The sequence below is a fragment of the Sycon ciliatum genome, chromosome 2 (genome assembly GCF_964019385.1).
Source record: "Sycon ciliatum chromosome 2, ocSycCili1.1, whole genome shotgun sequence".
In the NCBI taxonomy this organism is placed as follows: domain Eukaryota; kingdom Metazoa; phylum Porifera; class Calcarea; order Leucosolenida; family Sycettidae; genus Sycon; species Sycon ciliatum.
In genome coordinates, this window is record NC_088644.1 from 12564630 (window position 1) to 12584233 (window position 19604).

Consider the following 19604-nt stretch of genomic DNA (forward strand, 5'->3'; position numbering starts at 1 on the left):
CATGGCCGGGATACGAACCAGACCGCGGGAATCTAGCGAAGGTGATAGGATCAACACGACATAGCTCTTGCAAGTTGGAGACTCTGAGCACGTGTTGACTTGTCTTCAGCGATTTAGACGTTGTCACATTTGCCTATTCAGCTGCTCTGCTCTGCACGGCGGATAACTACTTTCCCTGTGACTGGCTCCCAGGCAGAGCTATGGACGCGATATCCTTGTCATTATCCACATACATGCACAGGTGTACATTATCAATGACATTGCATATAATGCCATTGGCAGTCGAATCATTCCTAGTCTCCGCGGTGGGTCGCCAGGACAGATCACGATGACCACCTCGCCAGCACGTGGAAGATGTGAAGATGCTGGGATCGATGCATCTTCTACCATCGGTTGTACCCTCGGTGGCACTCTCAGCTCAGTCACCGGCACAGCTGAGGACTGCGAGATGACGCTGTCCGAACTACACTCACTGACTCAGGCAATAGAACGACAGTACAAGTACGAGTATCCTGGAATGGAGTCAGTGACCTGTTCTCACTGTTCTCACTGTTCTCACTGTTCTCACTGTTCTCACTGTTCTCACTGTTCTCACTGTGCAGTCACATGCCATTACATCCACTATGATTCAGTGCATGCTAGCAGCTCTACTGGTAGCACCTGAAAGATAGCCCCTGCATGGCGGTCGCGCTGGATAAGGACCTCAGGCACAGGGACAAGGTGACAGGCACTTGTCAAGCCAATGGCAGGCTGCGATTCCGAGAAAAAGCTCGCTCTGCTCGTGACACGAAACATTTTATCGCTGTCGCCGAGCCGTCAAGGCGAGCTGTCTCTATCAGCTAGCCAGTCGCTCGTACCCTGTCCTCTTGGCTAAAACTGTGAAAGCAACTGGCTCTGTGCTTTCCCGCTGTGCGGCCAAAGTCCCTATTTGAACCAGCAACTCTAGAAACTGATCAGTCAGTTGAATCGACCGTTAGGACGGTTCAAACTCACACATCATCATCTCTCAACGGCAGCGGCGAACACGGTGCGACAGACAGCATCCAACATATAAACCTCGCAGCTGACCAGACTAGAAGGGCAATTGAACAGTGTTAGTGATACAGCACTGAAGCAATGTTCGTTGAGTGGCAACGACTAGATTCGCTGGGCGATGAGATGCTGACGGGACCAAGTAGTGCAGAATCGTCCCCGGGAGCGGCTGACTCCACCTCCTCCAACGGCGCATTCTCCGGCGCCAGCGCTCACGACGACGACTTTCTGATCGAGGCGCAGCAGATTCAATTACAGCTGCAAATGGCCAGAATGCAGCAGGCCTGTATTGGTGGTAGCAGCGGTGGACTAGCGGCGGATGGTATCTGGCCAGGTGTGTATGATCTGGCTAATAGTATGGACACAGCGGGGGATGGCTACTCATCTCTAGGCTGCAGTATGGATGACGGCAGTGTGTCCAGCCTCAGCAACACTAGCCTAACGTCTGGCTCATTGGACATGGTCAGTAGTTGGGCAGACGATGCCAATGATCGTTTTGTGGAGGACATCCTGCGCAGCTCGCTGAGTGATCCGATTTCACAGGCGGCCTGGTGTAACGGTCTTCTCCCACAGTCCGTGTCGTCTCGTACGTCCAGTATGATATCGTCCGGTGTTGAGGGGGATGTGGACATGCTAGATTTAGGCAATTTGGATGTGGATGTCTTTCTGCCCAGCGCAGCATTTACTCGTCCGCCCAACCATACCCCAGCAATGACCTCTGTAGCTATCACCGCTCAGTCGCCCGCCGCAACACTGGCCACCCTGCCACTGGCTACTCCACCGTTCGCGTCCCTGGCGACCACTTCGAATTGCGTCGTTACGGCGCCGCAAACCGGTCCCGCGGCCGTTGCCATGGCGTCGCAATTTTTCCCAGGTCACGTGTCGTCGTGTGCAGGAGAGGCGAGACGTTTGACAGGAGGCATGTGTGAGTCGAGTACCTTTGACAGCAGTACTGTCAACAGCCGCGGCGCTGTGCTGAGGACTACAGCAGCTGATCACGGACAAACTTTTCCATTGACCAACGCCAAGGATGGGACCGCAACAGCCAATGGAGCCACGCCCATCATCAAGACGGAGCCCATGGCTAATCCCTCACTGGCCACAGCAGAAGCAGAGGGAACACCCTCCACTGGCAACAATAAAAAGAATAAAATCGCTCGACGCAGACGCTCCTCATCATCCAGTACTGCCAGTTGTTCTCGCTGCCCGTCCTGTGGACACGCGCAGAAACGAACCAACAAGAGCAGCAGCAGCAGCAACGGTAGCACTAGTAGTAAAAGTAAGGACAACAAGAAGAGAAGCAGCAGTCAGCAAGCCATGGAAAGGCACTTGCAGCAGCAACAGCAGCAGCAGCAGCAGCAACGAGCAGCTTCATCTTCTGTGCTACCACACATGATGTACAGTAATGAGGGCGACGAGGAGCAGATCATGTCGGACTTGGACGTTGACGGAGACAACAGCAGCAACTCTTCAACTTCTCCACCGCCACTGATGTCGCACGTAGCGTGTGCACCACCAGCCATTCTACAGCATAACCGTTATCACCACCATCACCATCACCCCCACCACCAACCTCATCATCTTCCTCACCATAATCAACATGATGATCACCTTCAGCCTCAGCCACAGCACGTTAGCCAGCTGCCTCACCCCGGTTACCCATCCAGCCAGTACAGCAGTAGCAGCAGCAGCAACACCAGTGCTGTTGCTCAAATGCCGGTCGCATCCCACATCGCCCAGACGACGAGGCATGGCACTGACTCACCGACAGCGGCCCTGTCCAGTACCGCGGGCAGTGGCGAATCGCCAGCCACTGCCGCTAGCAGTGGAGTAGATAGTTTGAACAGGCAGCCACGCAGTGGTGGCGCTGCTGATCTGCCGCCGGAGAGCATCCTGACCATTGAGAGACCCATTGATGAGAATGACCAGCGCAGACATCGCAGCAATTACATCAAACTGTACGCTTGCGTCTACCCGAACTGTACGAAGGTCTACAATAAGTCTTCTCACCTGAAAGCCCACCTGAGACGACACACCGGCGAGAAACCGTTCGCCTGTACGTGGCCGAACTGCAAGTGGCGATTCTCTCGCAGCGACGAGCTGGCGCGCCACAAGCGTATGCACCTGGGCATCAAGCCCTTCCTGTGTGACTTGTGTAACAAGAGGTTCAGTCGCTCCGACCATCTCACCAAGCACCTGCGTATCCACGCCCAAGTGTCGGGCACACCCATGCCAACCAAGGAACCCAAGAAGAAGAGCGCCACAGCGAAACTCACGGAGCTGGCTGAGAACGCGCGGGTCAAGATGCAGAAGGAGCGCACTGACCAGCCGCCACAGTTGGGCGGTGATCCGGAGGACCACGCAGTTGGCAGCGGCGGACAGGCGGAGGTCGGCGAGCAATTCCACTCATCCAGCGATGGCGAAGGCGAGGCTGCAAACAACTCGCCACTGGAGCAGGACGACGAGGATAGGCAGATGGATTTCGCCCCTGTACCTATCAAGGATGAACTGCCATACGTAGAACCAGTGCAGACGGCACACGGTACTCTCGTGCCACAGCGTGCAGAGATCCTGAACAGGACACCAGTCACCATTATCTTCAAGAAAGAGGAACAGAGCATGGTGGTACGGCCAAACGATAGTATCGACCTTCAATCACAGTCCAGCCTCATCTCCCACAGTCCGCCAGTAACAGCATGAGCTAAACGAACACACGGTGCTGGCTGACCTGACCTGAAGCACATCAGCATAGACGTATTGCTACTACACGGCGTCCTCTATGAATACTCCCTTTCTCATTCATTTCTGACACCGTAAAATACGACCAAGAGTGGACTCTTGATATGACCTATCCGGACAATGTCATGATCATCGACTGATCGCTCATGTAATCGAATGAGACGTCATACACATTGATCTTCGTTGATGCCAACCATGACATGACATCGATTGGTATTCTTGCCATGCTGATTTTCACATACATAGTATGCATCCACGCAGCATCCGAAGCAAAACACAATCATTGTACCTGCTCACCAGTGCACCCTATTGCTCCCCCCAGTATTTAATATCCTCTGGCAAAATGTCCAAAAGAGAGCTCATCTTGTAACACCATCCATTTCCAAAGCATCTTTCTCTTGTGCACCAGAGTATTACACTGCAGTAGACTTAGAGAATACGTACTAGAGTTGACTTCAACACCTGGATCTATCTGAAAAGCAGCAAAACAATATTCGCCACGTCTTCCGTACAACTGGTGCATGGTGTGCTTCTAAATACGCGTGCATCATGTGCATGGGGTGTCAGGGAGTCATACCCAAACCTGGTTCGGGTAGGACTCCCTAGTATTGGGCGTGCATTTGCAGATGATGGGAAACGTGGTGACACATTGCAAGGAACTACATTGTACCATGTTGTTGTTGTGAGCCGCAAAAAACGCCGCATTTGAAGACGGCCATAGCTGTACTGTACTAGTACTAGTAGGTCTAATGACATCCAACTTTGTCAAGCCTCCAGAGACCAGAGTCCTTGTGCACAAGTTTAAAGTGACTGTACGTGACTGTATTAATGGACGACCTGGGCCTGCCGGTGACCGTGTAGAGATACTGTACTGGCACAGTATCTCCACAGAGGTGTATACAGGACTCAGGAGCACAACCATGCACATGATGCATGTGCAACACAGGGTGAACAGAATAAAACTAACTCAGTAACTGTTAATAGTACAATCATGTAATCATGTGTGATAGAGTAATTCAGAGTAAGCACCACTGTGGTAGTGGTCTCTCCTGGTTTCACGGAGTCCCACACATGATACACGTAGCCGGGAGGACGGTGCTCATCTCAATAAGTCGAGCCCTCCATCAAATGACGTCTGCATGCCTTGCCTTCTAGTCTTGTCATCATTATAATGGTGGTGGGCTGGGACACCCGCCAGTAGTGTACATGCCCATCCCAGGACTAAGCTTGGTGGGGGCAAGCGGGTGTGCTGCTGCAGCACGTACACAGAACAGCGTACAAAGTACTACCTACGCTGACATTGATCTGGCTCATTTCATCCTTTCAAACAGACAGTCACAGTATACCGTAACCTTCGGCAATACAACTCGTACTGGCAGAGGTGCTTAGTAGTTTGCGGGTCCTAAAATTTCACCCAATTCGAAAAAATCCGCACAAAAGCCCTGACAGATGTGATGCTCATTAGAATAAATAGAAAGGCGGTAATAAAATACCGACCCCAATTCCAGAAAACATGGTAGGCGTGCGTGTTTCTTGAACCGAAATAAAGAGAAATCAAGGAGAAAGCTTCGAAAACTGTGAAGCATAATGTTTCCTGTAAGTACGGCAGAGCCAGCTGAGCAGGCCAGGCACAAGTCCAGGCCTTGGAAAAAGTAATTTCTAGAAGTTTGAAGCGAAGGGGAGCAGAGACACCGTTCACTCAGAGCAGACTTTGATGAATGATGTGTTGATGTTGTACTTAGTTGGTCCAGCAAAACGTGCCTTGCTCCACAGCGATGCAGCTTTACACCAGAACTGAACCAGCACCAGCGTCAGCAAGCCATCATTTCCTTTTCTTCAGCACAATGAACGAAGCGGAGAAACGCCCACAAACCCCAAACAGGGCAATGGGTTGCTAGAGCGAGTTACCCCGAGGGAGAGAAATCATCGACGTCAATGGAAGAAACTTGTCCATTGGCAGCTTGCTGGAATCTTGCACAGCTGAGCAATGGGGTTCACTTGGGTGAGTTGTGTTCAGATGACAACGATTGCAACTAGATCTTTCCGGAGTACTTGAAGAACTTCTTGAAGTCAGCGTAGAGTGGATCGAACAGTTCCTGCTCTGGGCGACCCGATGTAGCCTTGAGCAGTGACAGCTCATGCTGTCCACAACATGACAACAGGGCATAGATCCCAGCCAACAGTGCGCTCTGAAACAATCAGAGGTAGAATAGTAGACACACACACACACACACATGTGAACATGAGTATCAGAAACTGTTTAAAAAAACCCTGCAGATGTCATCATGGTGCAAGGAAGAGAGAGAGAGAGAGAGAGAGAGAGAGAGAGAGAGAGAGAGAGAGAGAGAGAGAGAGAGAGAGAGAGAGAGAGCCCAGCCGGGGCAGTGTAAAACCACCTTTTGTTTGGAAAACGTGGCACCATGAAATTGCAGATGGTAGTTACTAGTAGAGTGAACTCTTGGAAACATCTGCTCTTGCAAGAATCTAACCTTGTCACAGACACACACAGAAACACTCTAACTCACCTTCACTGGTCCATGCATAGGATAGCGTGTTGAATAGGTCAGGTAAGATGCTAGGATGTACGGTGCATACTACAGGAACAGAAGGAACACAACAAACACATCAACATACCGACACAGCCCACACATGGACAACAGTGACTTAGATCAAACACACACAATCTAAGTGAAAGCAAACAACAAGGAGAAAGAGGTACATCAAGCAAATGCACTAGCAAGTGACTTGATATCCAGGACAATGAGATGCAGTGACTTCCTGCCAAGGACAATGAGATGAGGTGACTTCAAGCCAAGGACAAATGAGATGTGGCGACCTCCTGCCGAGCATACGGCCAGCAGTATGTAATCTACATCTATCATATTTCTAGCAGTGATATGGCAAGAAACAAGTTGAAAGTCTGATGAAGTATCACACATCTGTACAATCACCAGTGCTCACCACTCATTCTCAGTAGCTAAAATGTAGACATACCTTTGAATAGGTCTTCCTGCCCGCAATGTTTTCCAACATCCTGTCAGCAACGGGATGTAAAGAAAGTCAAACAAAGCATGTTACATTCAGTGTGGAATGTGTGGATAGCATGCATGCATGTTACATTCAGTGTGGAATGTGTGGATAGCATGCATGCATGTTACATTCACTGTGGAATGTGTGGATAGCATGCATGCATACCGGCGGTATGCCTGATCCTGACCGCCGCGCATCACTCCCGTACTTCTAACAGAATGCTTACTAGTATACCGGTGAGTGGACATGTTGTACAGCCACCCTCTACTACATCTGCATCAACTAAGATACACTGCAGCTGACAACTAAGATACACTGCAGCTGACAACTAAGATACACTGCAGCTGACAACTAAGATACACTGCAGCTGACAACTAAGATACACTGCAGCTGACAACTAAGATACACTGCAGCTGACAACTAAGATACACTGCAGCTGACAACTAAGATACACTGCAGCTGACAACTAAGATACACTGCAGCTGACAACTAAGATACACTGCAGCTGACAACTAAGATACACTGCAGCTGACAACTAAGATACACTGCAGCTGACAACTAAGATACACTGCAGCTGACAACTAAGATACACTGCAGCTGACAACTAAGATACACTGCAGCTGACAACTAAGATACACTGCAGCTGACAACTAAGATACACTGCAGCTGACAACTAAGATACACTGCAGCTGACAACTAAGATACACTGCAGCTGACAACTAAGATACACTGCAGCTGACAACTAAGATACACTGCAGCTGACAACTAAGATACACTGCAGCTGACAACTAAGATACACTGCAGCTGACAACTAAGATACACTGCAGCTGACAACTAAGATACACTGCAGCTGACAACTAAGATACACTGCAGCTGACAACTAAGATACACTGCAGCTGACAACTAAGATACACTGCAGCTGACAACTAAGATACACTGCAGCTGACAACTAAGATACACTGCAGCTGACAACTAAGATACACTGCAGCTGACAACTAAGATACACTGCAGCTGACAACTAAGATACGCTGCAGCTGACAACTAAGATACGCTGCAGCTGACAACTAAGATACACTGCAGCTGACAACTAAGATACACTGCAGCTGACAACTAAGATACACTGCAGCTGACAACTAAGATACACTGCAGCTGACAACTAAGATACACTGCAGCTGACAACTAAGATACACTGCAGCTGACAACTAAGATACGCTGCAGCTGACAACTAAGATACGCTGCAGCTGAGAATTGGACTGGACGCACACACCTTGTCATGATGACCAAACACACTGAGAGGATATAGCATGGCATCACAAGACTTCCTGACCCTTCTTCTTCCTCTGTGAAACTGCATGAAGCCTCAACACCGCTCCCGATCATAATGGGCTAACATCGCTTAACGTTTGTATCGAGCACGCTACTTCACTGCAACATGCACATGCCTACACAGTATGCACTGACAGTCAACGATGGGACACAGCACACGATTGAACATGCAATGACAATGTCAAAGACGTAACTACTACAGTACCTGGCGTATGCCTCGGCACACTAAGATACACTGCAGCTGACAACTAAGATACACTGCAGCTGACAACTAAGATACACTGCAGCTGACAACTAAGATACACTGCAGCTGACAACTAAGATACACTGCAGCTGACAACTAAGATACACTGCAGCTGACAACTAAGATACACTGCAGCTGACAACTAAGATACACTGCAGCTGACAACTAAGATACACTGCAGCTGACAACTAAGATACACTGCAGCTGACAACTAAGATACGCTGCAGCTGACAACTAAGATACGCTGCAGCTGACAACTAAGATACACTGCAGCTGACAACTAAGATACACTGCAGCTGACAACTAAGATACACTGCAGCTGACAACTAAGATACACTGCAGCTGACAACTAAGATACACTGCAGCTGACAACTAAGATACACTGCAGCTGACAACTAAGATACGCTGCAGCTGACAACTAAGATACGCTGCAGCTGAGAATTGGACTGGACGCACACACCTTGTCATGATGACCAAACACACTGAGAGGATATAGCATGGCATCACAAGACTTCCTGACCCTTCTTCTTCCTCTGTGAAACTGCATGAAGCCTCAACACCGCTCCCGATCATAATGGGCTAACATCGCTTAACGTTTGTATCGAGCACGCTACTTCACTGCAACATGCACATGCCTACACAGTATGCACTGACAGTCAACGATGGGACACAGCACACGATTGAACATGCAATGACAATGTCAAAGACGTAACTACTACAGTACCTGGCGTATGCCTCGGCACACTTTTGCAAAGCTTGCACTTCTGCCGACACTGCTGCTTCTTCCTGCTCTCCTGGCGTGGTGGTGGCAGTAGCATCATCATCGGCTTGCTGGGCTGCATCTTGCAGTGCTTTCCTTGAAGAGGATACAGGCGAATGCTGTTTGGTTCTTGCAATGTTGAGTGCACTCAGCGCCATGATGGCCTGCATGAGGCGATGGCAAATGGCAATGAGAACAGCCACGTGACTGCCCACTGCCGATGTGTGATGCTTGAGTAAGATGTGAATGAGCTCACCGGTACGGCTGCACACCGTGTGAAGACTGCAGACACACAAGTAGAAGAAGTGAACACAACAAAAAGACTCTTCTCAGCTTTGCGATGGCGGAGATCAGAAGCTCCCCGGCAGCTGTCACACCAAACCAACAGCTTCTCCCTGGACTATTGCCAGCATTACTGATTGAACCGAAACTGGAAAACAACACCAAGATGAGACTAGGTACAACACTCGCTATGAAGTTGCAACTTGCAACATCGACAAATGGCAGTTACTGCACATCCTAAAACTGTTGGGCATACAAACTACCTACACTACTATACAGCTATATCCAGTACAAACTACCTACACTACTATACAGCTATGTCCAGGCCCAGTTGCAGGCCCAGTTGCAGGTAGAGTTGCAGGCCCAGTTGCAGGCCCAGTTGCAGGCCCAGCTCCAGGCCCAGTTGCAGGCCCAGTTACAGGCCCAGTTACAGGTAGAGTTGCAGGCCCAGTTGCAGGTAGAGTTGCAGGCCCAGTTGCATGCCCAGTTGCAGGTAGAGTTGCAGGTAGAGTTGCAGGCCCAGTTGCAGGTAGAGTTGCAGGCCCAGTTGCATGCCCAGTTGCAGGTAGAGTTGCAGGCCCAGTATCTAGTACTGAGTACTATCTGTGTAACTAAGAGAAAAGAGTTCAAAAGACTGAGCTATTCTCCAGTACTCACCGATCAGCATCAGCTGAAAGTGGAACACTGTTGCAAATGAACAGCATAGTACCGACAAGTGGTGGACTGAGACACATCTGAACAACAGTGGAAAGAACAACACACACACACACACACACACACACACACACACACACACACACACACACACACACACACACACACACACACGCACGCACACACGCACACACACACATGACATGCACGAGTGCACATACAAACACACACACACACACACACACACACACACACACATGCACACACCAGGGAAACATCACTCAATCTAACAGCCTACATGACACATCCATGAAAGCAAGATCCAAGCAATGCGACACACAGAACCTTCATATGATGCAGCTAGAGTATCACCGCTGACACAATGAGAGCACTATACCACTTCCCAGTGAAACATTTCAAAGTTCCTTTAAAACACATACACGTATGGCTAACACACAGCGCTTACCTTTCCGTGCAGAGCCAGAGAAGTAGCCCACGAGAGAACACGGTCAGAAAACTGTGTCATCTCAACAGGCGACAAGGAATACGAGGCGGCTGTCAACTTTGGCATAAGTGGCAGCAACTACACACAAGAACAAGAAAAATAACAATGTTGAAGACCACAACAACAACAGCAGCAGCAGCAGCAGCAGCACCAACAACAACAAGGAAGTGAAACAACAATTGAATCTTTCATTATACGAATTCTATTCCCAGAGAGAACCCCCAGTGAACCAGGATTTCCAATCCAATATGACTTTGTGCTCTGGTTTTGCCGTTCAGAGTGGAAAGAATCTAGCCTAGAGCAATACACTGGCACTATGGTCACGTGTCCCTTATGCACCTGATAACACGGTGTGCACAGTAACCCAGGCACTCCCAACAGCTGTGTACTGGGAAGCTACATGTGTTTTTCGATTTTGACAGCATGTTACAAGGCGAGGACACGTAGTGCTCCTGACTCGCCTTGTAACATGCTGTCAAAATCGAAAAACATGTTAAACTACCAAGCAAGGCTTCTGTGTGTATATGAAGCTACATGTGTACTCACAGCAGCGGAGAAATGCCCACAACGCACCTTACAGTACGTGCACGCATACACACACGCACACACGCACTCACGAACACACGCACACACAGAGTGTTCGTAATCAGTGTGCTAGTGGATCACGTACCTTGACCATAGCCACTGAAAACTGGAGACGATGTTCAACGGGCATCTCAGCAGGCAAAAGAAGACTAGCAACACGCAACCATTCCAGTGAGATGGACTGTAGCACAATCACAAGAAACCAAGCAGACACCACAACAACAAAAGACAGGGATTCATGATTTCCACAGACATCTTATAAAGGTTTGTTCAAATGCGAAGAAGGGAGCAAAGAAAACGGAATGTTACCTCAGATATACTACGTAACATGGAAAAATGTGTGGGCACAAGTTATGCGATCGAGTACTCCCTCTCAGTACTCCTTGTCAGTTGTGTGCTAGATTGTGCATGTCTGACTGTTCAAAATCTGGTTTAGTTGGTGGACACGATCACATAACTTGTGCCCACATATTTCCATGTTACAATTTTTCCTTGCCTCACCATCTGAGATATGCTATGCGCAATTTTTCTACACTCAAGATACGCTCTTCCAGCCTAGCCCTGTAGTTGGTTCCACTAAGCTTACTTCAGCTACCACTGTACCAGAGTTCAATACACTGACTACTGAAGTCTGAAGTAACCCAGAGTGGTGGACAGCATGCTACTACTGACCTTAGGTGTGACAAACTGTGACACGGTGCTCTTCCATACGTCCAGTGTGCTGCTGCATGGTACTGTCAACAGCAGACTGGCTGCAGTCACGGCACAACACAACACACAACACGCACATGCGCACGCACACACACACACGCACACACATATGCACAACACACACACACACACACACACACACACACACACACACACACACACACACACACACACACACACACACACACACACACACACACACACACACACACACACACACACACACACACACACACACACACACACACACACACACACACACACACACACACACACACACACACACACATGCACACACACGGTAACAAGGCAAACACACACATACAACTTCATGCACACATGGGTAACAAGGTAAAACCCACAGATAACTTCACACACCAATCCAGCATGGCTGCTGCACACCTAGTAGTACATGTATCAGTACAACAAAGAGCACTATGGAGGATCCGTGTCTAAACTGGAGTGGATTTCTTGCTGGTTTGGTGAATGTGATCGGTCAGAGAGCACATGCAATGGTTGTGGGAGTGTAGTGTCTTAGACATAGCAAGAACATTGCAACAGTACATGTACATGGGAGCACATTCAAAAGGTAAAATTCCTACGAGTTGGGCTATGCGTAGCACTGGTACACTTTAGCAACACCCTATCACCATGCTCAGCCAGCTGAATCTGCAACTGAGGTCACACTGCCATGACTACTGTACAAGCAGAAATATTCGTCTGGAATTTAATTTCGTCTTTTTCGTCCAAGGAGCTTTGGGACTAAATTAAATGCCGGACGAATGTGAATTTGTCCAGCGTTTCAATACACTGTAATAGTCCATGGACTAAATTTTCAACCGGACGAAATCCCTTTCTTAGGAGTTGGACAAAATTATTGACCGACGAAATGTTCTGCCTGTACAGTACATTAGGAGATACATAGCGCACAGGCAAGGGATGAGCTCACAACAACAGGGAGATACATAGCGCACAGGTAAGGGATGAGCTCACAACAACAGGGAGATACATAGCGCACAGGTAAGGGATGAGCTCACAACAACAGGGAGATACATAGCGCACAGGCAAGGATGAGCTCACAACAACAGGGAGATACATAGCGCACAGGCAAGGGATGAGCTCACAACAACAGGGAGATACATAGCGCACAGGCAAGGGATGAGCTCACAACAACAGGGAGATACATAGCGCACAGGTAAGGGATGAGCTCACAACAACAGGGAGATACATAGCGCACAGGCAAGGGATGAGCTCACAACAACAGGGAGATACATAGCGCACAGGCAAGGGATGAGCTCACAACAACAGGGAGATACATAGCGCACAGGTAAGGGATGAGCTCACAACAACAGGGAGATACATAGCGCACAGGTAAGGGATGAGCTCACAACAACAGGGAGATACATAGCGCACAGGTAAGGGATGAGCTCACAACAACAGGGAGATACATAGCGCACAGGTAAGGGATGAGCTCACAACAACAGGGAGGACAGAGGTAGAAGGATAAGGACTCTTTGTAGACTGTAATACATTGCACTTACACATGCTGTCGTCCAGGCATTTCCGACACGCCAGCTCGCTTGCCTTGCCTTGATTTTCAACTCTACCAAAGAGATGAAGCGATGCCACTTCCCACAGCACCTCGAAAACACTCTCCTCCAGGCTCAGCTTGATACCGAGAATATCCGAATTGCTGAGGATCGCTTGGGAGAGTTCGACAAGGGAGATCTGCAACAGCACAAAGCAGACCGAATTCCTTACGTGCCCCATATTGCTACAACAAAAAGGAACCAGAGATCCTACCTGACGTTGGCATGCACCTTGATTCCCGTCAGAGAGTGCACTCGCTGTGTAAAATTCCCGGAGCAAGCGGAGAACATCTGGCAGCACAGCACTTGCTGCTAAGGCAACACGCTTGGTGAGCTTGGATGATGAGGCTAGTGCTGCAACCATCACTGACTGGTGTACAAACTGGCCAGAGACTCGGCGCAATTGCTCCCACTCGTCACCAACAGAGTCTGCCGCTGATATACCACGGACGGACTGTGGAAGAAGCTTCTTGATAAGAACTTTGCAGACATCAATAGCAATGGTGCGACGGTCAGCTTGCACTGATTTGATTTTCAGAATCTGCAAGGGCCATGAACAAAGAGAGCACAAGAAACGTTCAAGGTCCCACCAAACAGCAAAAGTGTTAACCCTTAGGTGCCGGTAGGTCGATTTCGACCTATGCTGACAGTGCATACTAAAATCGAGCACAGAACCGGTCACGTACATCGCAGGTGCCTGATTTTTTGTACAGAGACCCTTCAGTAGCTGGCCTGTAGATAGCAATAGAGAAAGTAGAGGGGTTGCATTTGAAAAAGTCGAGTCGTGATCAACGCGATCGCGCAGATCAGCGGAAGTCAATCGAGCGTGCGCGATCGCGCAGATCAGCGGAAGTCAATCGAGCGTGGCAGCCTACGCACGCGTCCCGCAACATGAACAAAACGTTGCTGTTTCGCTTCGTTTTCGACTAGTACAGTTCATGGCTACTACAGCTGACCTCCGTCATGGATGCTGCAGGAGCGCTTGAGTTGTTTGAAGAGCTGGAGGCCGATGATGCCCCTGTAGAAGAAGAATCAGAAGACGACGATGGTGAAAAATCTGACGCTCTTTTCTCTGACGGAAACCTGCCGTCATCAGTTGAGGAAGACCGACTAAACGATGATTTGGTTTTCGGTGAAATTCTTGAGAACGGCAGCTCTTCAGATGAGGACAAAATTTCCGACGATGAGCTTCAAGAAGCTGTAGGGCGAGGGCAAGCGCAGCCAGTTCGTGGACGTGCTCCGCTCGCGCTGCGCGGAGGAATTGCTCGCGGCGCTGGTCGAGCTCAGCCAGCTGATCGAACAGCTGATTGTGGCGTGCGTGGCGCGTGTGGCGGAGGCTGTGGCGGAGGCCGTGGACGAGGTAGTGGATTCGGCGTGCTGAGTTGTGTTGGCGACCAAGATGTTCTTGGACCAGCGCAGTACCCTGACCCTATTGTAGATTTTTCTGACTTGAAAATTCAAAAATCGGATCTTGCTGTGTATTGCCATTCAGAATACATACTTTTGTCGCTACATCATCTAAACGGTTGCGGAGATATAGGCTTTCCAAAAAATTGAGCCAAAACTACGAAAAATCTAAAATTCAGTCAGGCACCAAAGGGTTGAGAGAGAGAGAGAGAGAGAGAGAGAGAGAGAGAGAGAGAGAGAGAGAGAGAGAGAGAGAGAGAGAGAGAGAGAGAGAGAGAGAGAGAGAGAGAGAGAGAGAGAGAGAGAGAGAGAGAGAGAGAGAGAGAGAGAGAGAGAGAGAGAGAGAGAGAGAGAGAGAGAGAGAGAGAGAGAGAGAGAGAGAGAGAGAGAGAGAGAGAGAGAGAGAGAGAGAGAGAGAGAGAGAGAGAGAGAAGAGAGAGAGAGAGAGAGAGAGAGAGAGAGAGGCACTATCAAGCAGAACTACCTCAAAAAGAGGACAGCAAAACCAGAACTGAAGAGACTCTGTTTGAACACAACCACAAATTCACCTCATACCTCACAAACAGCACACAGGCTGGAATGAGCTGCAGCCATATAGAACGTCTGTGCATGGATACTCGATGCACTTGAAGCCGCCTTCACAAACTAAAAAAGCAGAGAATATTTCAATACGGGAGAAGAGAGAGATGTACCAAATCATGACCATCACATATGTACGTCTTCAAAAACAACACACTATTTTGGACAGGAGCTTGAACTTTGGTTAGCTGAGCCTGCTCCAGCCTTGGCCTGAACAGGCCCTACAAGTAGGTCCATGCTCAGTGCTATCATTCTAACCACCAAACTAGCTTCCATACACATCCCCCCCATTACAACCAGCAAACTAGCTTCCATACACAATACACATCCAGCATTACAAGCAGTTGTCATGCGCACCATCTATGGCACCTATCAAAATCAAACAAGTGCACTACCGCCACCAATGATACATGTTGAAGGGTGCTAAATACACAGGGGCAGTGGGGAGTGGTATGACCGGGGGTGCGGGGTGGGTGTCACTTGGGGAAAAAATTGGATTTTCGGCCAACAGGGCACGTTTTAGCAGAAACGGCAACAAGAACTGCGATTTTAATCCTGAAACCACCAGTTCAATGACATGGACAAGAACATTAGCAAAAGAACACCAAACTTGCACATGCGCTTGGTTACAAGCTCGGGGGGGGGGGGGGGGGCACTATTCAAGAGAGGGCTCTAATCGCGCGAGTACGGTATGTACATATGTATGCATGGCAAGCTGAACTTTTCTTTACAGTATTCATCGGTAATTGTTTTTAATATTTTTTACAGCCAACATACGCGGTTTACCCGTACATTTTTTTGGATTTCGGCCAACGACGCCCCGAGTCGTACAAGCCCGGGTTTGTGTGACTCCATGTTACAGATCTACTCAGATGATCAGTATTGTACATGTGTGAACTGTTCAATTTTTTTTGACTTTGGCTCGATTTTGGTGTGGGAGGGCCCGGGAATCTCTATTTTTTTGGTCTCGCTTGATTAAGTTTATGGAGGTTTTTTGCTCCTTATGGTTATAGTCGATAGGTCCATACTGATGGCCACAAACAACAGCAGTTCAAACTTCAAAGTGTTCATGAGCTGAGAGATAGCTCTCCACTATTTCTGTTGTGCATCGTCATGTATTCTGTTTCTCCCTGGTGTTTTTTTTCCTTGAGCAGTGTTTCTGCTAAGTATTTTCCCTGGCCCCTTTTCACTTCCCTTTCGTCTCATCCACCCTTCCAGGAAACTCCCCCGAAAAGTATCCATTTACTTTTGGAGAATCCTTCAAATAAAGTCTAAACGAAAATACAGGTCTGTCCAAAGAGCATTGGCCGTAGTGGTAGACGCGTCTCCCGTGTGGTATCTGCTCCGAGAAGGTAATCGCAGGAGCCACCGTTCAACTAATGTATAACCAGGAATTTCGGTGGTGTAATATTTTCGGTATTTGCCAAAATCAACGGTTCAGTAGCGTGAAAATTTCAGCAAGCCAGTTTTCCAGATTCAAAAATGCATCTTGCACACTGTGTGGCATGGCATGGTTGAATTTTAGTTCGCGTTTTTTTTTAAGTAAAACTTACCAGTACCGAAGTTACCGAAAATAAATCTCCACCGAAATTTTCCGGTGTTACAGTACTGTTAGGTCCACGATTCCGCATATGCACGCACTGACACACTGCTGACCTCTCTCCCATATACGCATGTACACACGCACTCATACACAAATTACTGCATGCACCTCTTTTCCGCTTCTCCATACTCTAGTACTCTAACTTCTTGCTCCCGCACTCTTCCTGCACAAGTTCCCACATTTATACCGTATTATCCGTTGGCCTGGGTAGCTACATTCGCGCTCTCATCCATTCATTGCCATAGCTACCCAGGCCCTTCATGTTGTAAATGTATGAGCCCTGTACACACTCCCATACGCACACACTCCCCTACACATATTCATGCACCCCCTGCTGACCCCGTTTCCCGCTCACCCTGTCTCACTAACTGCATGCACCCCTTTTCCCGCTCACCCTGTCTCACTAACTGCATGCACTCCTTTTCCCGCTCACCCTGTCTCATTAACTGCATACATTCCTTTTCCCGCTCACCCTGTCTCACTAACTGCATGCACTCCTTTTCCCGCTCACCCTGTCTCACTAACTGCATGCACCCCTTTTCCCGCTCACCCTGTCTCGCTTAATGTATGCACCCCTTTTCCCGCTCACCCTATTTTCCCACTTACTGCATGCACTCCTTTTTCCCTCCATAGCTCTAGTTATACCCTGAAGGCTGCGCTTGCGCAGGGTGTGTTCTCCCAGTCCTTTGTGCTATTCTCCTAGTCCGGACCTCCTTGTGCTGTTCTCCCAGTCCAGAACGTTTGTGATAGTCCAGTCTTTCCTTTGATAATATTAATATAACCATTATAAAAGCCTTACGTTTGTTCTGAGACGAGTAGTACAAAAAGTAGTCGTACATAAAGTTAGTAGTCCCTTATTTGACTACATTCATAGCCTCGTGCTTTCGACTTGTTCTCTCTCTCTCGAATCATTTCGAATGCTTCCTGCAAGAGTAATTCAGAACCTCGTCGATCAGTCTGCTGGTGCGTGCCGAGATCTTTACAGTACGAGTATACAGGCTTTCAAGAAAGAGAGAGGAGCCATCTTGGCAAGGCTGATACCTGATGTGAACCGACAGAATTCTCACGAGATACCTTGCGGACCACGTCTTGTGAATACTTCATAATACTCCTTCGACTACTGGCCAGAATTCAAGTAGACTGAAACAAGCCCTCAATTTGACAAAGCAAATCGTTCTCTCATGTACTAGATAATTCCGACAACTCGCGATCACCACCTGCCGCATTTCAAGTCTTGTGTTGGACGCCGGCGAAAGAAAGCAACGGCTCCCGAAAATTATTGTCGAGGGCGTGGAGGACTACAACAGTGTTCTTCTCAGATGTTGGAATGACGGTAGACCGTGAAGACGCTCGAGGAAGGTCAACATCTGGATGCAAGGATATTATACAGTTGGTCAACGATCATGACACATTGTCGGAAGCTGCACCATCCGCATAGTGTCAACCAAAGCTACAAAGAAGGGCTTCAGCGTTGCACTAGCAGCAACAACAGGTGCCGGGCGACAACTGCCAAGGCTCATCATTTTCAAGGAGTGCAACAAAGCTTGGCCCTCGAGTCGAGAAGGCTCTGAAGGCACCCGACGCTGGCAACGTTATGTTCACGGCCAGCAACAGCGGATGGATGACTGGCGAACTCTACCACTGGTGGCTGAGGAACGTATACCGAGTCCCACGGTGGAACCACTGAAGACACGGGTGTTCTAGTGGTAGACAACTATCGTCCGCATATTAGCGACGAGTCGAAAAAATTTGTCACGGAAGAATGTAACAGCCAGGGCTGATTCCCCATGGCTGCACTAGTCTTGTCCAGCCCATGGATGTTAGCGTGAATTGCTCGTTCAAGTTCAAAGAAACTGATGGAGCTATGGGTGAATTGGTTCAGCACGCATGACTCGCGGAGAGCCAGTAACAACTAAAAACACTAAAATAGCAAAGCCATCAGCAAGTATCAGTTAACTTACCCTCTCCGCAAACGCAACCAGGTGCAAATCAGCTGAGCCATGAGCAAGTGCCAGTCGCACAGCAGATGAGAAAAAGTCCAGATCAGGTGCCATACAGGCTGCTGACATTGAAGGAGTCGAATTCACCGCAGTCACATCGCTGGCACGGCCATACAGGTGAGAGAGAAGCACGTCCAGCGCCGGTAAGGAAGACAGAAGGGCCTGACGACGAGAACGCTCCATCACTGATCTGCTGGCCGGTGAAGCACAGCGATCAATCACTGCTGCCAGCAATGACTTGCAGCGATTCGACGTTGCCGCACACTACAGGACAACAACAAATAAAATGGGACTTAGTGGAAAACAGCAGCAATGGAATGATAAGACTAGCAGTGAAGATCCTTTTGGACATGCAGCTTTTGCAAGTACATGTAAGAGGTTGGGAACTTGAAAACTACGTTCAAAGCGGAAAAATCAGGAAATACATGCACTGATGCTGTAAAGCAAACAGGGTACACACCAACCACAACATTTCTCTAATTGTCCATCTATTTCGCCGTACAATGGGATGTTTGTATTCCATGTCCGGGAAAAAAGCTCACACATGGCAGCACCCAA

General features: G+C 48.7%; 2 protein-coding genes across 4 annotated transcripts in view; one reads left to right on the forward strand and one right to left on the reverse strand.

Moving 5' to 3' along the window:
• The first annotated feature begins 660 nt into the window (after nucleotides 1-660).
• On the forward strand, nucleotides 661-4264 carry LOC135808767 (transcription factor Sp4-like). Its single transcript, XM_065321992.1, has one exon. It carries the CDS (start codon nucleotides 1117-1119, stop codon nucleotides 3730-3732), a length of 2616 nt encoding a protein of 871 aa, XP_065178064.1. The 5' UTR covers nucleotides 661-1116; the 3' UTR covers nucleotides 3733-4264.
• An 802-nt stretch (nucleotides 4265-5066) lies between these two features.
• LOC135808768 (uncharacterized) overlaps nucleotides 5067-19604 on the reverse strand; it is a 31753-nt gene continuing 17215 nt past the window's right edge. For all 3 annotated transcript variants that reach the window (XM_065321995.1, XM_065321993.1, XM_065321994.1), the window contains exons 19-30: nucleotides 19008-19310; nucleotides 15420-15509; nucleotides 13672-13998; nucleotides 13410-13596; nucleotides 11830-11909; nucleotides 11243-11338; nucleotides 10534-10650; nucleotides 10071-10147; nucleotides 9096-9413; nucleotides 6766-6805; nucleotides 6297-6365; nucleotides 5067-5960 (exon numbers count right to left, since the gene is read on the reverse strand). In XM_065321995.1, the coding sequence (XP_065178067.1) occupies nucleotides 5805-5960; nucleotides 6297-6365; nucleotides 6766-6805; nucleotides 9096-9413; nucleotides 10071-10147; nucleotides 10534-10650; nucleotides 11243-11338; nucleotides 11830-11909; nucleotides 13410-13596; nucleotides 13672-13998; nucleotides 15420-15509; nucleotides 19008-19310 (1860 nt within the window). In that variant the 3' untranslated portion in view covers nucleotides 5067-5804. The remainder of the gene's footprint in view (nucleotides 5961-6296; nucleotides 6366-6765; nucleotides 6806-9095; nucleotides 9414-10070; nucleotides 10148-10533; nucleotides 10651-11242; nucleotides 11339-11829; nucleotides 11910-13409; nucleotides 13597-13671; nucleotides 13999-15419; nucleotides 15510-19007; nucleotides 19311-19604) is intronic.